At 40.0% G+C, this 17,524-nt stretch overlaps 1 protein-coding gene across 5 annotated transcripts in view; it reads left to right on the top strand.

Annotated features, from left to right (window-relative positions):
- The window catches only part of mRpL28 (mitochondrial ribosomal protein L28), a 188,531-nt gene extending 177,647 nt beyond the window's left edge, over nt 1–10,884 (top strand). For all 5 annotated transcript variants that reach the window (XM_069339455.1, XM_045744781.2, XM_045744871.2 and 2 more), the window contains exons 2-7: nt 192–403; nt 2,378–2,482; nt 3,491–3,644; nt 7,220–7,363; nt 8,803–8,972; nt 10,579–10,884. In XM_069339455.1, the coding sequence (XP_069195556.1) occupies nt 192–403; nt 2,378–2,482; nt 3,491–3,644; nt 7,220–7,363; nt 8,803–8,972; nt 10,579–10,630 (837 nt within the window). In that variant the 3' untranslated portion in view covers nt 10,631–10,884. The remainder of the gene's footprint in view (nt 1–191; nt 404–2,377; nt 2,483–3,490; nt 3,645–7,219; nt 7,364–8,802; nt 8,973–10,578) is intronic.
- The last annotated feature ends 6,640 nt before the right edge of the window (nt 10,885–17,524 follow it).

The following is a 17,524-nucleotide window of genomic DNA, read 5'->3' as shown; positions in this document are numbered from 1 at the left end:
ACTCCTAGGTATCTATTTACTGCTAGGTGAACAGGGGAATTAGGTCATAGGTAATATGCTCAACCATTTTTGTCCTGCCTGGGACAGAAATTCATCTACATGAAAATCCCATTTTGTATGTTAATTAAATTGTAAACTTGTTCTAATTTAGTGTGAGAAATTAAAAAAAGTTCACTTTCATATATTTTCAGATGGCTACTAGACTTCCAGCAGCAGCTTTACGGGTGTCACTCACAAAACCATGGCTCCATCTGAAAGTGTTTGCATCGGCACCTTTAAACTATTTAAGTCGGGTCCCAGAACACTATAAGAAGTTTTATTGGGAGTGGAAATGCACACAAATGTCACCAGTCCATTATATTCCGAAACCAGGGAATTTTGAAAAGTTACCAACTGGGGAAGTGTAAGTGGCAATTAAAATTTTTTGGTAGTCGATGACAAACCATTTTTAACACTAATTTTATATTTTTGCATCCAGCAGATTTTACAGGTCCTACTCCCTAGTACTGCCCGGGTAGGTGACCCCCCTTTCCGAGGCCTGGCCGGGTGGGCTCTCGCCCCCTTCCGAGGCCTAGCCGGGTAGGCTCTTGCCTCCTTCCAAGGTCTGGCCGGTTAAGCTCTTACCCCCGTTTCGAAGGCTGGGCCGGTTAGGCTTCCACCCCTTTCCAAGGCCTGGTCGAGTAGGCATATATAACCTCCACTCCAAGTCCAGGCCAGATAGGCGCCCCCCATTTTTGAGTCCTGGCCAGTTAAGTTCACCCCTCTAGGTCCTTTCTGGGCATGCACTTTCCCCCCTCACCCCTAAGTACTTTGCAAGTACCTGTAGCTGCTCCCATTCCCTCCAGAGTCCTGGTTGAGTAGACTCCTCCCCTTCGAGTTCTGGCCACATAGGTCTCTTCCTTCTCCTGATTCCTAACCTAGATTCTCAGGGTGTTTTTGTCATCGTCTACGGTTTTCCTTAGGCCTTGAGTGTGAATACAGTTTGTCATTTTATATGTGGCCTGTATGTGTTGCTTGCAGTAAGCCGGTTTCTTTTTCCCGATTGTGTCATCCAGGAGGCTGTTGTTGTTTTAAAGGGGGCTTACTCTCCCTCCTTGTTTCACTGTCTTGTTTCCTTAGCCTACCTTCCTCCTCTTCAGCCTGAATCATGGTGATGTGATTTTGCTTTGTCCTGTTGTTTCTGTCACCTTGGGTTCCAGTGTGCTTTGTCTGGGTGGTTCATTTTGTGACTTTTTTTTATTTATTTTTTATTTATACATAAATATATGCAAGAGTTCTTATATTCTTGTACAGCCACTAGCATGCATAGCATTTTGGGCATGTCCTTAATCATAATTTTCCCCAGAATATGACCCGCCAAATTGTTTTAACAACCAGGTACCCATTCACAATATTGGTTATTGTTTGAAGAGGTATTTAACATTGACTATTGTACATATTATGACACCTTTTATACAGTATGATGAGAAACAAATGGATTGAAACGAGTGTAAAGAAAGACCTTGATGCATATATACACACACACTTTACAAACATTACCATTACCCCAGTTATAACTTTTATGGGTTGGAGAGGCATCAGCCCAGAGATAAACGAGTGAATACTATAGATAAATAAGGTTCTAAATTATAGAATCTTAAAAGTTATATGGTTTCTTCTTTGAATCATCTACAATACTGTAAAGCATTGTGGATAAATAGGCACTACCACACTAGCAGTCATTCACAGCTTTTCATAAGACTAAACATTCAGTGCTCCTTGTAAATTGGTGCATACCGCACTGTACATATGCAGATATATTCACTCCCTCCCAACAAATTGCTTCCACTTATCATAGTCCTTTACCATATCTCGTACAGTACATTGTTTTCACTCACTCCCCACTTCCTCACATGCTTGCACTCCATATCCACCATCTGCTCCTGCTGCCTTCAGGTTCACTCTAATACACTCTCTTCATCAGTCTATCATTGTCCATTCTTTAAAGCATGTCCTGCCCAAACTATTGCAGGGTGCTCCTGAATCTTATGATTAACTGACATTTGATCCCCAATTAATAATGCTAAAATTTATCACTATGATTAATGATGTATGAGCAAGATGTACAGTTCCAGTATTCCATTTATTGAATATGTTTTATAAAATAGATTTGTCTTTGATATAAGTGACAGAAAATGTAATAATAAATTTTGTAAATACATACTGTATATTATGACATTAATATAATTATTTTTCAAATCCAGTAATTCTGTTAATTTGCAGTATACAGTGTTGCCATGTTCTTCTTGTGTTTCAGGTATGGTGCATTTTTATTGTTTATATACAAATTTTGTATTAAAAAGTATGATGTTAAACTTATTTTCATAAATAATTGCAGGGTACCAGTGCAGAACGTTCCACTCCTACTCAGAATCCCCAAAGAGCTTCATCAGGGTATATGGGGTGGAGAGGCCATCATCAGGGGATTCCAAAAGCGGAAAGAGTAAGTTTATTTTTGCTCCAAACTTTTGAACAGTAATGAAGAAGTTTTTGAACTTGCCTCCAAAGTTACAGATAGTCATCTTGATGGTTCTAAGTGAAAGCATGGTGCTAAAAAAAAGCAAAGTGTGAGATTGGGCCTCACACGTGTGAGGTCCACACGTGGTTTGAGTTTCCTAGAGCCCAGGTGGATGGCATGGTTGCTATTTTGTGGTCATTCGGTTATTCTCGTAATAGCAATAAATTTTCTTAAGAAATTTTGGAATGGGGTTTTTATGCAATCCAACTATTTATAGAAATTTTGTGGAAAGTAGAAGTTTTATAGTTGTGTTTATGTATTGTAGTAAATGCCGAGATGTATGTCGTAATAGAAAGAGAAGGGATAAGGCAAAGAGGATACACTTACTGTTCTGTGCCTGTAAGGAATAAAATTGAACTATTGTTCCTCTGCCTCTTGGTTATTAGTAGTTGGTGTGTTTATTCCTACCGAAATGCTAGTACTGTACAAACTGTAAATGGAGGCATACCCGGAGAAGGTTTCTGGAGGAGACAATTTCCACTAAATGTGAATACTTTCTTATGTATTTGACTCTTTATTTCTAACCCTTACCTGTTACCCTTATTTGAAACAGGCTGTCCCTATCCATTTCATCTATTACAGTACTATCAAGTTCTTTTCATGGCTCCATGGTGACCGGCCCAGCCTTGGTTTCAGGTGCTGCTAAAAATGGTCATGCAGGGATGCTATAGTACGCGTGACATCTATGCTAGATGTATCATCTGCCTGACTACCCATTTATTCTAAGGATGTGCAGTGCTTTAACCCCTACACTACTCCAATTGCTACATATGATTTTATCCTGTGTGATTTGTTAACAAAATTTTGTCATGTGCACCTCAGTGTGATACTTTGAAATAGCTGTGCCCTTTAAGGCAACTGAATAACTTGCTAAGAAAAGCCTCAAACCTTTTCACAACCTCAAAGTATTTATTTTTTATTACAAAATTTCAGGACTATAAGACGTGTTCCTCATTATTGGGTACCCTCAATCAAGATGTCAGTAGTATATTCAGAAATTCTAGATCGATACATGCGTCTTCATGTGACTGATAGAACACTCAAGCTAATTGATGAGAAATATGGATTTGATAATTATATTTTGCAGGTGAGTGTGTGTTTGTGTGTACTGTATATGTCAATGTTAATGGTGTTGGAGACATTAAGAGATGATTAATGAATTTATATGATGTCCATCCCTTATAATATGCCAGACTGGTTGATGATAGTTATGTGCAATGTACTAATTTAAATCATAATGTTACAACATAAACTGAACCGCCATTTTGCTGAAATTCTGTTTGCCAACGATCCGAACCCATACAAAAAAACTGTACAGGTACTGTAAATATAATGAAATTGTCGGCCCATTACTTAAGTATTGATGAAAAGTCAGTTCTGGGATATAGCCTCTCTTCTACAAAAAGCTGTGATTAATTCACACTTAATATTTTAGTTTCATTAGTTCATTAATTTTAATTCAAATTTTCTTGATAAATGTCTCATTACAAAGACTGTCTCATTACTTGGGGGTCTTACAAAAAAAAATAGTACACATAGAAACTCCCAAAAGGTTCCAACATGCTTTAGATTGCCTTAAGAAAAATGAAAATAATATTATTATGAAACTTGATATTAATATTGGAAAGGGCAACATTTTAACAGGGAGTTTGATGAGCTACGCAGGGACACAGATACCTATGAGAGGCTTTTATGGATCCTCTCAAAGACAAAGTGAAGCTTTTCGATAAAACCATTAATAAACTGCTAAAGAAACCAGATTTTACAAATAAATTATACAACCATGACTTATTCCCTTCCATATGTGTATAGGTACCTTAAATGCAAGGAAGTATTTTGCTCTTTTCTCCATTATCTTATTAGCAGTAAGGCAGTAGGACATATTTCTAAAGCACACACTTTAATTATCTAAGACTTTGTGGAAAAAGTATATTTCTCTGAATATTCCAATCTGAATTTTTTTAGTTTTGATATTAACTGGTTCTCTACTAAAATTCTGGTAGATGAACTCATTCAATTTAGCAGAATAATTTTACCTATCCTTAACAGGTACCAGTAACTCTAGGTTAACAGGTTTACTGAGCTAATGAAACGGTCTCACCTAGTTGTGCTTGCGAGGGTTGAGCTCTGCTCTTTTTGGCCTGCCTCTCAACTGTCAATCAATCAACTGTTACTAATATTTTCTTTTACCTCCCCTTCCCTAGGAAGCAGACTGTAACAGCTGTCTAACTCCCAGGTACCTATTTACTGCTAGGTAACAGGGGCATCAGGGTGAAAGAAACTCTGCCCATTTGTTTCTGCCATCACCGGGGATCAAACCCTGACCCTAAGATTACGAGTCTAGAGTGCTGTCCACTCAACTATCGGGCCTCTAATGTACCAGTGACATTGCAATTACCTAAGTGTAGTTACAAGATGAGAGCTATGTTTGTGGTGTCCCGTCTTCCCAGCACTCTTTGTCATATAACGCTTTGAAACTACTGACGGTCTTGGCCTCCGCCATCTTTTCACCTAACTTTTTCCAACTGTCTACCACTCTGTTTGCGAAAGTGAATTTTCTTATATTTCTTCGGCATCTGTGTTTAGTTAGTTTAAATCTATGACCTCTTGTTCTTGAAGTTCCAGGTCTCGGGAAATCTTCCCTATCAATTTGATCAATTCCTGTTACTATTTTGTACGTAGTGATCACATCACCTCTTTTTCTTCTGTCTTCTAGTTTTGGCATATTTAATGCCTCTAACCTCTCTTCGTAGCTCTTGTCCTTCAGTTCTGGGAGCCACTTAGTGGTATGTCTTTGAACCTTTTCCAGTTTGTTGATGTGACTCTTAGATATGGGCACCACACAACCGCTGCATATTCCAGCTTTGGTCTAACAAAAGTCGTGAACAAGTTCTTTATTATTTCGCCATCCATGTATTTAAAAGCAATTCTGAAGTTAGAAAGTGTAGTATAGGCTCCTCGCACAATGTTCTTAATGTGATCCTCAGGTGATAGGTTGCAACCCATCCTCCGAATTGACAGTGCATTTTAATACTAAATGTAATAAGTACATTTCCTGACTGCCATACATAGTACATACTGCTTTTATTCTTCCTATTTATTTGCTTGTATTTGAGGTTGCTAATCTGGTGTTTACCAGCAACTTCTGAGCTAGGTTTTATTACTTCCTCCATTCTCTACAGCTCCAGTTCGGTTGGCCCTTGCTCCCGCTCTTATAGTTTCCTTACTCTGTTTTCAGTTCCCTTTCTGCTGTTTACAAGTAATTGCACTTATGGGGCTGTTACATTTACCTACCCATTTATTCTCGTTTTCTGTTAAGATGCTCAGAATTTTAGGATGAAGTTTTAAAGTTCAGTTTGCTATACACAAGTTTTAAATATCAGGAATTTCTTTTTCAGTTTTATTAAACAAGAGATTTTATACAAAATTTGAAAATATCCTGAGTTACTTTACAATTTATTGAAGTATTTTAGTTTTGTTTTGTTTTATAAAACTGTAATATCAATATAGCTATAGGTTAAGTAGTAATTATAATTAATAAGCAATAGAATGCTTATCTTCAAAAACTAAGACGGTAAGGTTAGGTCGTGGTTTTCTATTCAGTTTTTCAGGTAAACTCAAATATTCCCAATATATTTGACAGTACGGTTTAAAACTAAGTGAAAATAAGTACAATTCCTGCCTGTCACACATGGTACATAATTGTACTTATGGGGCTGTTACATTTACCTCCCCATTTTTGGAGGATGGGCTGATAGAAAACTATCTAGAACTACCCCCTAGAAACATTACCCTACCCATTAGAATATTACAACTACCCCCTATCAAACATTACGTAATCAATTTTGAATTTCAAATTCTCTGATGGTCAATTTAATCTTAACAAGAAAATTCATCAAGATTTCACTCAAAGGAAACATCTGCTTGTCACATGAAGTAACATCATGATAGAGGTAATCTTTACACGAGATAAACACCCTCCTCTCTCTCTATTGTCTGTTGAAGCTGAAGAGGTTCTGTTCATCAAGATAACAGTTTTCTACTCTGTTTTCTTCAGTAATATGCAAAGAAAATGCATTGTTATGTAAATTTACAAAATAAATCGGCAAGTATCCAAGTCATCGTCTTGAAACACGTTACAGGATAGGGTGCGCTCTTATGTGTTCTGTACAGCTCTGGAAAGGGCAAGAGTCACTAGTCATGTCATGTAAACAAATCCAACAGGAGCCTTGATTAGGGTTCGAACATATGTGCTGGGTATTCACAGGCACGCTCTAGTCGACTGCACCACGACATGCAAAGACAGTCTAAAGACAAAAGACAATCTATCTAAACACAGTCGTGTGTGTTTATATACTCTTATCAGTGCTGTTTTGTCTCTTCCCAGAATGTTGAATGCTTTTTAATATTACATCACTTTTTTTAAATGAAGTGCAATGAATTTTGTATAAATTTTGGTATGCAAAAACAATAGTCATATTAATTAACATGAATAAAGTAATAAGATAGGTACAGGTACATTTTTGCAAAGCTGCTAATACACAGGGCATGTCTTTCAAGTAATGATGTACAGTACAGTACTGTATTGTTATTTTGATGATGCTGTGCTCTCTACTGACAATACTGTATTTTCATACATCTTCATTTTTATCAATTTTGCAGACTCCTCCCGTTGACCTGATGTCTGAGTTAGCACTCCGGCTGAGAAGAGAGATGCTATTGACATTAGTCAGAGAGACACTATATCCTGATAATCCAGCCAAGAAGCAGGAAATACTTGAGAAGTATAAGGATCATATAATTCCTGTGAGTAAATGTGCATCGATCTCGCGGTGTCCCTTCTCTGGAGTCTTGCGTCGAACCCGTAGTCTCCAATCTCCTGGCGAGCTTGCGCGCGTTGGGGAGTTTTTCTGTTCGGCAGATGTTCCATCTCCTTTGCCGGCTTGGGTTCCGGCTCTGCTTGCTCAGTGGTCGCACCCGAGATCTTCCCATGGCTCCGCCTTTCCCTAGGCTCAAATGAACCTCCCTCCCTCCCTTTCTCCGGTCGGCATTTTTTCGCGTTTTTGACATGCAGCCTCAGAACTGATGGTAGATAGCCAGCGTGGTAGGTCTGGGGCTCCCCCTTCCCACTCACTTGGAGGGGGAAGCTGCGCAGACAGCGGCGCGGCGACATGTGACGTCTTGATCGTTTGCTCGTTTCTTTTAAGGAAGTTCTATTCACTTGTCCAGCTTGTGGTAGCAATTTTCACCAAAATAGGGGTTTGTTTTGGGATGCTTACCTTACTCCTGTGTTTTAACAGGAACCTGCTTGATGGGGTTCTGGGAGTTCTTCTACTCCCCAAGCCTGGCCCGAGGCCAGGCCCAACTTTTGAGAGTTTGGTCCACCAGGCTGTTGCTTGGAGCGGTCTGCAAGCCCACATACCCACCACAGCCCGGTTGGTTCAGAACTTCTTTTAGAAAACAGTCTAGTTTTCTCTTGAAGATGTCCACGGTTGTTCCGGCAATATTTATAGTCACTGGGAGGACGTTGAACGACTGCGGACCTCTGATGTTTATACAGTGTTCTCTGATTGTGCCTATGGCACTTCTGCTCTTCACTGGTTCTATTCTGCATTTTCTTCCATATCGTTCACTACAGTACGTTGTTATTTTACTGTATAAATTAGAGACCTGGTCCTCCAATATTTTCCATGTGTATATTATTTGGCATCTCTCTCATCTCCTTTTTAGTGAGTACATTTGGAGAGCTTTGAGACGATCCCAATAATTTAGGTGCTTTATTGTGTCTATGCGTGCTGAATATGTTCTTTGTATTCCCTCAATTTCAGTATGAGTAATGATTAAAATGCAGAGGTTCAACTCTGTTTAGAAAAGGGTCTGACTGCTGATGACAGGTTTGTGTAATGATTGAGTGGGTAAATAGCATTTAGTAGAGGGATATTTTGCAGTCTATTTGATACTTGTATCACCTGTAGGGAGTTTTTTTCCATAGTGGTTTTCAGCGGAACCTTCTGAAGGTCATTCCAGGCTGGATAGAGAAATCTTCAGTCCTTCCCAATTAATATTCCATTGAGGGCATCGCATTTTGAATAGATCACCACTGCATCAGGGAGTGTAAGTAGCATTGACTGGCTGGCATGTTTTTCTTGTGAGAGCAAGATATTGTCTAAGGGAGCAACAGAGTGACTTGCTCAAACTGGAAATTATCACCTATACTCAAATCATTGTTTTTATTTCTACATTAGGAAGAGGAAGCTGATTGGTATGGTTTAAGCCTCAAAGAAGCTGCTGATAAGCAGAAACTTATCGAAGAAGAAGCTAACCGGCCTCAGCCTCTCAAGCATTCTTTCAGAGCTGAGTTTATTGAATACTTGATGAATAAACAGCACGAAAGTGAGACTGAGAAACTAGAAGGGTAAGAAACACTTAAGCTTGAGTTTCATTTGTTTATCTTGCTTAGTTTTATATATGTGACCCAGAAGCTTTATTTAATTAAATTTAGAATTTAAGTTTAATTACCTAAGTGTAGTTACAGGATGAGAACTATGCTCGTGGTGTCCCATCTTCCTAGCACTCTTTGTCATATAACGCTTTGAAATTACTGACGGTTATGGCCTCTACCACCTTCTCACCTAACTTGTTCCAACCATCTTCTACTGTTTGTGAAAGTGAATTTTCTTATATTTCTTAAGCATCTTTGTTTAGTTACTTTAAATCTATGACCTCTTGTTCTTGAAGTTCCAAGTCTCAGGAATTCTTCCCTATCAATTTTATCATTTCCTGTTACCATTTTGTGCGTAGTGATCATATCGCCTTTTTTTTTTTTATGTTCTAGTTTTGGCATAACCTCTAATCTCTCCTCCTAGCTGTTGTCCTTCAGTTCTGGGAGCCACTTAGTGGCATGTCTGTATTCCATCTGGTAGATAGTTTTAGACAATGAACATTACGAGTGCAAGAACTGAACCCTGTGGTACTCCAATTGTGACATTTCTCCAGTCTAATACACTTCCTCTGATTACTTCCCTCATTTTGTTATCAGTCGGGAACTTTTTCATACATGTTAGAAGCTTACCTGTCACTACTCCAATATATTCCAGTTTCCAGAACAACCTCTTAGGTGAAACTCTGTCAAAAGCCTTTTTTTTTTAGGTCCAGATAGATGCAGTCAACCCAACCATCTCTTTCATGTAAAATTTCTATGGCTCGATCATAGAAACTGAGTAAATTCGTTACACAGGATCTTCCAGATCGAAAACCATACTGTCTGTCTTATTATATTGTTTTTCCCAGATGTTCTACCCATTTAATTTTAATTATTTTTTGCAATATTTTGACTTACACTTGTCAATGATACAGGACTATAATCGAGGGGTCTTCCCTGCTGCCACTTTTGTAGATTGGAGCTATGTTAGCCTCTTTCCGCACATCTACTAGGACTCCTGTACACAGGGATGCCTGAAAAATCAGTTTGGACAAGTGGAATGCTGAGCTCGGGTGTGCATTCTCTCAGAACCTATGGTGAAACTCCATCTGGTCCAACTGCTTTGTTCAACTTTGTGTGTTTATTTGTTACTGTGTTGTTCATTGTGTTTGTGTATTTATATGAAACTTCCATATAAGAAAGACTAAGAAAACTATTTATTTCCTCTTATGGTTGAAAAAGTTCTACAAATAGGATCTAAATAATGTACTTAATATATTAACCTATGTTACAATACTAAATATTATATACAAATTGTACAAGTTTAGATTTACAAAAAACATATATTGCGTATATAAATATTCAAATGCTGTTTTGTAAATAATGTAACAAAATTTGGAATAGGCTTCCAAGTAACATTATAAAAGCAAACTCACTGGAAAGTATCGAGCAACTGTTAGGAAAATACATGAGTGGGAGTGGATAGATACGAATAGGATCTGCCTCGCATGGGTTACTAGGATCTTTTACATATACTTTACTGTCATTTTATTAACCTTCATTAATCACACTAATGTATGTCATTTGTATTTTGTTGCAGACAATCTGGTGCCGGGTGGCTCTCTCGTGTGAATCCATTTGCCAAGAAGTGAGAAACATTGTGAATTGTATATACCGTAATTACTTTTCTTTATATTACAGTTAAAATAAATTATAAATGTTGTGCTGCACAGTATGCTGTGCACAGTAAGACAAAATGGGATTTCAAAGATAAAATGTTAATGAAATGTAAATTTACAAAGTACAGTAATTGCAATGCTGTAGACTTTACACTGCATTTTACATTGATGCATAAACATTTTGAGCTAGTGCATTTAATTTTTTATATAATAAAAATATAATTAGATTTTTCCATTTTAATTTGATATACAAACCTTCAAATTCTAAAATGCTATTGGGAGATTCTAATAAAACGCCCATAGTTATGCCACCAAGCTATTGGTGTAGCCAGTGTGCTACAGTTGAGGACTGCTTGGACATCGATGTAAGTCCAATCAGCATAAGGCCGACATCGATGGCCTTATACGGTATAGGTATCCAGTTGGCACAAGTCTCGTACTTGGATATACACTTGCTAACAGTTAAACAAAATCTACAAAAAATTATTAGGATAGGGAAGGACAGCAAAATAGAATTGGGAAATGTGAACAAACTGCAGGAAATGTCTGAAAGGTGGCTACTTGATTTCACCTCAAGTAAATGTAAGGAAATGAGAGTTGGGGATGGAGCAATGAGGCTGCATGGTCATTGCATAATGAGAAGGCAGCTCATGGAAATGAATATATATTCCCTTTTGTATATAAAGGGAGCAAGTATAATACCAAGCATGTCTTCAAGGTCACTTGCAAACAAAATCATATTAGTTATCTGTACAGAATAGGCAAATATATAAGTAGCATTCAGAAATTTAGACAGGATAGCACTTGTCAGTGTTGTTAACTATATTTGTGAGGACAGCATTGGAATATGCTATAATATTGGCTTAAGAACTATTCTAAGAGGCTTTGAAAATGAGGAAAGAATGTGTCACTATTAGATAAGAGATGAGTAAGATATGATAAGGACATACAAGATCATAATAATGTTTATCATGATCATATAAGATCATAATAAGATCATACAAAGTGAATACCAAAAGGACGAAATGTGTAATAGTGGAAAGAGACTTTAGATGGAAGGAAGACACATAAATGAACACAGAGATACAAGCAAACATTTCCTTACCTCTCAGAATAGACATAGTGAGTAAATGGAATGAAATTTAGGCGAAAGCAATCGAAAATTCTTGAGGTTATTTTGAAATGATTTCAGGGCTTAGTGTCCCCGCGGCCCAGTCCTCGACCAGGCCTTTCCCCCGGGAAGCAGCCCGTAGCAGCTGTCTAACTCCCAGGTACCTATTTACTGCTAGGTAACAGGGGCATCAGGGTGAAAGAAACATTTTGCCTATTTGTCTCCGCCTCCACAGGGGATCGAACCCTGAACCTCAGGACTACGAATCCGAAGTGCTGTCCACCCAGCTGTCAGGCGCGGTGTCAGACCAGTTGTGTAACCAGACCCCAGCCATTTGTGTAACTAAGCCTAGCATGAACGAACCGAACAAACAACCTCTGAAGCACAACCATTCACGAACCGAAGCCCGACTATGCACAACCCGAAGCCCAAGTGACACCCCGGAGCCCAACCAGTTGTGTAACCGGAGCCCGACCAGTTGTGTAACCAGACCTCAACTAGTTGTGTAACCGCAAGCCAAGCATGAATGAACCGAACAAACAACCTCTGAAGCACAACCATGCACGAACCGAAGCCTAACCATGCACAACTCGAAGCCCAATTGACACCCAGAGACCGACCAGTTATTTAACCGAAGCCCGACCAGTTGTGTAACCGGAGCCTGACCAGTTGTGAAACCGGACCTCGACCAGTTGTGTAACCGTAAGCCTAGTATGAATAAAACTGAACAACCTCTGAAGCACAACCATGCACGAACCGAAGCCGAAGTGACACCCCCGGAGCCCGACCAATTATGTAACCAGAGCTCAACTAGTTGTGTAACCAGAGCACGACCAGTTGTGTAACCGAACCCCGACCAGTTGTGTAACCGCAAGCCTATGATGAACGAACCGAATAAAAAAGATCTGAAGCACAACCATGCGTGAACCGAAGCCTGACCCATGCACAACCTGAAGCCCAAGTGACACCCCTGGAGCCCAACCAGTTATTTAACTGGACCTCCAACCAGTTGTGTAACTGAAAGCCTAGCACGAACGAACCGAACAAACAACATCTGAAGCACAACCATGCACGAACCGAAGCTCGACCATGCACAATCCAAAGTCCAAGTGACATCCCCGGAGCCCGACCAGTTATGTAACCGGAGCCCGACCAGTTATTTAACCGGAGCCCAACGAGTTGTGTAACTGGACCCCGACCAGTTGTGTAACCACAAGCCTAGCATGAACGAATAGAACAAAAAACATCTGAAGCACAACCATGCATGAACCGAAGCCTGACCATGCACAACCTGAAACCCAAGTGACACCCCCGGAGCCCGACCAGTTGTGTAACCAGAGCCCGACCAGTTGTGTAACTGGAAGCCTAGCATGAACGAACCAAACAAACATCTGAAGCACAACCATGCATGACCCAACGCCCAACCATGCACAACCCAAAGCCCAAGTGACAACCCCGGAGCCCGACCAGTTATTTAACTGAAGCCCGACTAGTTATTTAACCGGAGCCAGACCAGTTATTTAAATTAACTGGAGCATGGCCAGTTGTATAACCGAAGCCCCACCAGTTGTGTAACCGGACCCTGACCAGTTGTGTAACCGTAAGCCTAGCATGTATACATCTCATCCTCCCCCCCCCCCAAAGCTAAACAAACAGCCCCAAAGCCCAACCAAACTCCATTCCTAGCTCTACCTAATACAGACTTCATTAGCCCTACCTAAACCCTCCACTTGCCCTAGACACCAACTATGGAGCCATAGCAAACAAAAATTGAGCTCTATACGAAAAAAGAAACTCGGATTTCTAGCAAACATACAACCATAGAGGCCTAACAAACAAACCTGGTACACAAACAATCCCTGGATCACAACCATGCACGAACCGTAGACCGACTATGAACAACTAGAAGCCCAACAAGTCACACTCCCCGGAGCCCGACCAGTTGTGTAATCGCAAGCCCAGCAAGCAAATATCTCATTCCCCCCCCCCCCTCCAATATGCTTAGTGGGGTGCCACAGGGGTTCATTTTGGGGCCAACCCTTTTTGTCAAATACATCAATGACATAGATGAGAATATTACAAACCATTTCAAATTTGCAGATGACACTAAGACCTATGGTAAAGTGGGAAGTGAAAGTCACATTGAAACCTTACAAAGAGATTCTACATGAACTCTACAAATGGTCAGGTGACTTTTTAATGTCGATAAATGCAAGACCTTGCATGTGGGGCATAGCAGTCCACGTCACAACTACCAAACTGACAGCCCTACCTTTCAACAAATAGATGAAGAAAAGGATCTTAGAGTAAGAATCCATCACGTGAGGCAGAATACACAACACAACTAACAAATCATCAACATTATCTTGAAGTCAGAATCCACCAATCACTTACAGTTGTACAAGTGGGAGAGGCAGTAAAAAAGCAAACCAAACCCTGGGAATAATCATGCGTACCTTTACCTTCAAGGAAAAGAAAGTAGACCTTTAATTTTATTAGATTCGGGTGCGCCCCCACATGAATTATTGCATCTAGGCATGGAGACCTCATCTTCAGAAAGACATAGCTGCTCTGGAGCCATGTTTTACCAGAGCTATGGAGCTATGTCTTACGACAAAAATCATACCAGAGTTTAGTCATCTCTCGTATCAGGAACGGTTGAGGGCCACAGGGCTAACTTAACACCACAAACCAGGCATGGCAGGGCGGACTTCAGAGAAACCTTTAAAATACTAAACAATTTGGAGGATGTCGATCAGGACAATGTCTTCAAAAGGTCAGATGTTACACGAACAAGGAGCCACGGGTTCACACTCAACAAGCCAGAATGTTAGACAGGAAACAGGAGATGCTTTTTCACCCATAGGGTTGTAAACCGGTGGAACGGCTTACCCGCCGAAGCCGTAAACGCCAAACCTCTGCTGGGGTTTAAAATACAGCAGGAAAAGATCATCAGGGCAAATGGGGGGACCTTTGACAAGCCGCCGGATTTCTGTCCTCATCGAGGCCACTAGTGTTAGTGGCCCTCAGGTAAATTCAGTTCCTGGAGGGGTGTCCCCGTGCCCCGCTCCTTCCCGCTGGGAAGTTAGTCATCTATTCCACTATTTGTACACAGGACTGTCGCTTGTTACTAAACTTAGCTTTTAAACTATTAACTTGATGAAATAAGTTAATATACCTTATACGCGAGAATAATTCTGTATACGCAGTGCAATAAAATTGACGAATGCGACTTTGCGTTGGGCGGCCGCTATATAGGCGAGCCTGGCCTGAGGACAGGCAACTGTAAAACTAAACTAACTAGTTCATTTATTATGCACCCCATACCCATCTTGTGGGCGGTAGTGGAAAGGGTTACAGAGGCACATAATGGGCTCAGAGACTGAACCCCACAATTCATTTAGCTAAGCAAGTTACAATCTTGATGAGCTAGTTACAAAATTAAATATAAGTCGTCACATCAGCAAGGGGTTCGAGATCGACCTCAAGTACAGGTTCTAAATTAAGCAACTGACATATGTGGAGAGCTAATGTCACAATTGATATGTTTGTCCTGCACACCGTCCCCCATCCAGTGGGCAATGGTGGATTACAATTAGGTGAGTACGAAATCAGTCGAGTCGTGTGTAAACCATTTTTCATTCATAAACAGGGGGTTTAGTGGGTGCATGGAATCACTTTTGGGTCTGTTTGGAGGACCGGCTGAATACAGACATGTGACGGAACCCATTGGAGAGAGATCGACCAACCCGGAGTACAAGAGTACGACAACAGTTCCCCACGGATCTGTGACACAGTAGAACGTATTCTTGGTTATACTTATATCCATTGAGACCTTTGAGTTCGCGAGCACTGCTTAGTATCAACCTTCTGTTTTCCAAATTTGCAATAGTTATTCGTTCCATATATGCTTCAGGCCTACCTAACCTCTATACATTTGATATATTTAATTTCTCCACCTTGCCTATTAATTTCTTTATCATTTTGCCTCAGTGAATTCCTGGTTATTCTTGTCTTTTTTTTCTCGAAAAAACCTATTGTCCTCATTTCTCGTATGGTAGTAGGCATCCTTCAGTCTCGGGAGACTATGGAGTTGCGCCCTGGTTGTCAATCCTGGAGCAGCGTCTGGTGTGACTGATGAGGCCAATCCGAGATTTTTTATTGTTGCCGCCGAAGGCGGCTAGTTTATTGTGCACCCCATACTCATCCTGTGAGCGGTAGCGCAAAAGCATTATAGAGGGCACAAAAGGTCTTTATCAGACCTCATCTTAGATTATTACATAAACAATTTCTTCTATCCTTCACATAAAAGGCACAAGTACACAACATTTCTTGATTTAAAAAATGCCTTTGGTATTGCTAATAGGGAAGTGATTATGTATGAATTAGCGAGAATGGATATAGGGGGACATTTATTACAATGGATACGAGGCTATCTTACCAACCGGAAGTCCTCTGCGCTGTTCCAAGGCTACAAGAGTGAAACTAAAGTAATGCAACTAGGCACCCCACAAGGAGGAGTACTTAGTCCTACCTTGTTTAATGTTCTAATTAATGCTTTACTAAAATCAATCCCAACTAGTCCGGCAAACATCACTATCAGCTATGCAGATGACATCCTTGTGCATACTAAAACCCACCGCGAAATGCAAACAGTCTTAAATTGTATACATACAGCTTGTGAGAGCCTTGGTCTTGTAATCAACGCTGCTAAAACTAAGGTATTTAACAGACAAATTGGCAACCGCAAAAGTGGACCACGAAAACTTAAGATAGATAACATACCAATAGACTATGTCTCATCTTTCAAATACCTTGGTGTCTCTGTCCCTTGTACCTCAACTGCAGTCAATAAGTTACATCAACAATGTAGAGACAGACTCAAGGCTCTCAGAACTGTAGTGGGGTACAGCCCGAAATATGGTGTTAATATTAGAATAGCAAGAATGATATATTTAGCGTATATAAGGTCTCTGATAGACTATCATGCACCAGCTTTGGTCCTGCAAAATGGCAAAAGTATTGATAGACTGGAAAAAATGCAAAATGAAGCACTCAGAATTATACTTGGCTGTCCTATAACTACCAAAGTTCTCAACATACGGAAAGAATTAAATATACTTAGCATTAGAGATAGAATATTTGAAATTAATCTTATGATGGGACTAAAGCTTCTGCGTGATAACAAAAACAACATTGTGTCAGTTGCACTGTTAGAACACATACGAAATGGAACTAGCGAGTCTAAATGGATTCAAAGAACTGCCACTCATATTAAAATGATGGGACTGCACGATGTATATACAGATGAAAGCGTACAGCACTTCCTTCCACCCTGGCAGATAGTACTTTTTGACATCCTGACCCCTGCATACCCCACCAAGAAACTAATCACAAGCAACCCTCATGCTCAGCCAATCCGAGAATGGCAGTCCATCCCACACTGAGCACAAATTATTTCTCGTATAATTACCCACTATTTTGAAAGCACGAGGACTTACTGCTGAAGAGGATCCCATGTTGGGATCAAAATATATGGTCTACATTTCCTCGTCTTTTCAAAACAGTGGGTTATTATTTTCATACACGCTACACATATAAACCCCACACTGAGTTTGGAAAGCACTTTTTGTCAAATATAGATACTGTCCTCAAATGGTTCCACTTTGCAGCCGCAAGATAATGTAAACTTGAGGGTTGTAAGTTGTTAATCACTTGTTTTACAGTCAAGTACATTTGAGACAGTTAAGAAAGTC

Source organism: Procambarus clarkii, chromosome 1, assembly GCF_040958095.1.
Source record: "Procambarus clarkii isolate CNS0578487 chromosome 1, FALCON_Pclarkii_2.0, whole genome shotgun sequence".
NCBI classification, from domain to species: domain Eukaryota; kingdom Metazoa; phylum Arthropoda; class Malacostraca; order Decapoda; family Cambaridae; genus Procambarus; species Procambarus clarkii.
Note: the sequence above shows the minus strand (reverse complement) of the source record. Positions and strands in the feature narration are given on the sequence as shown.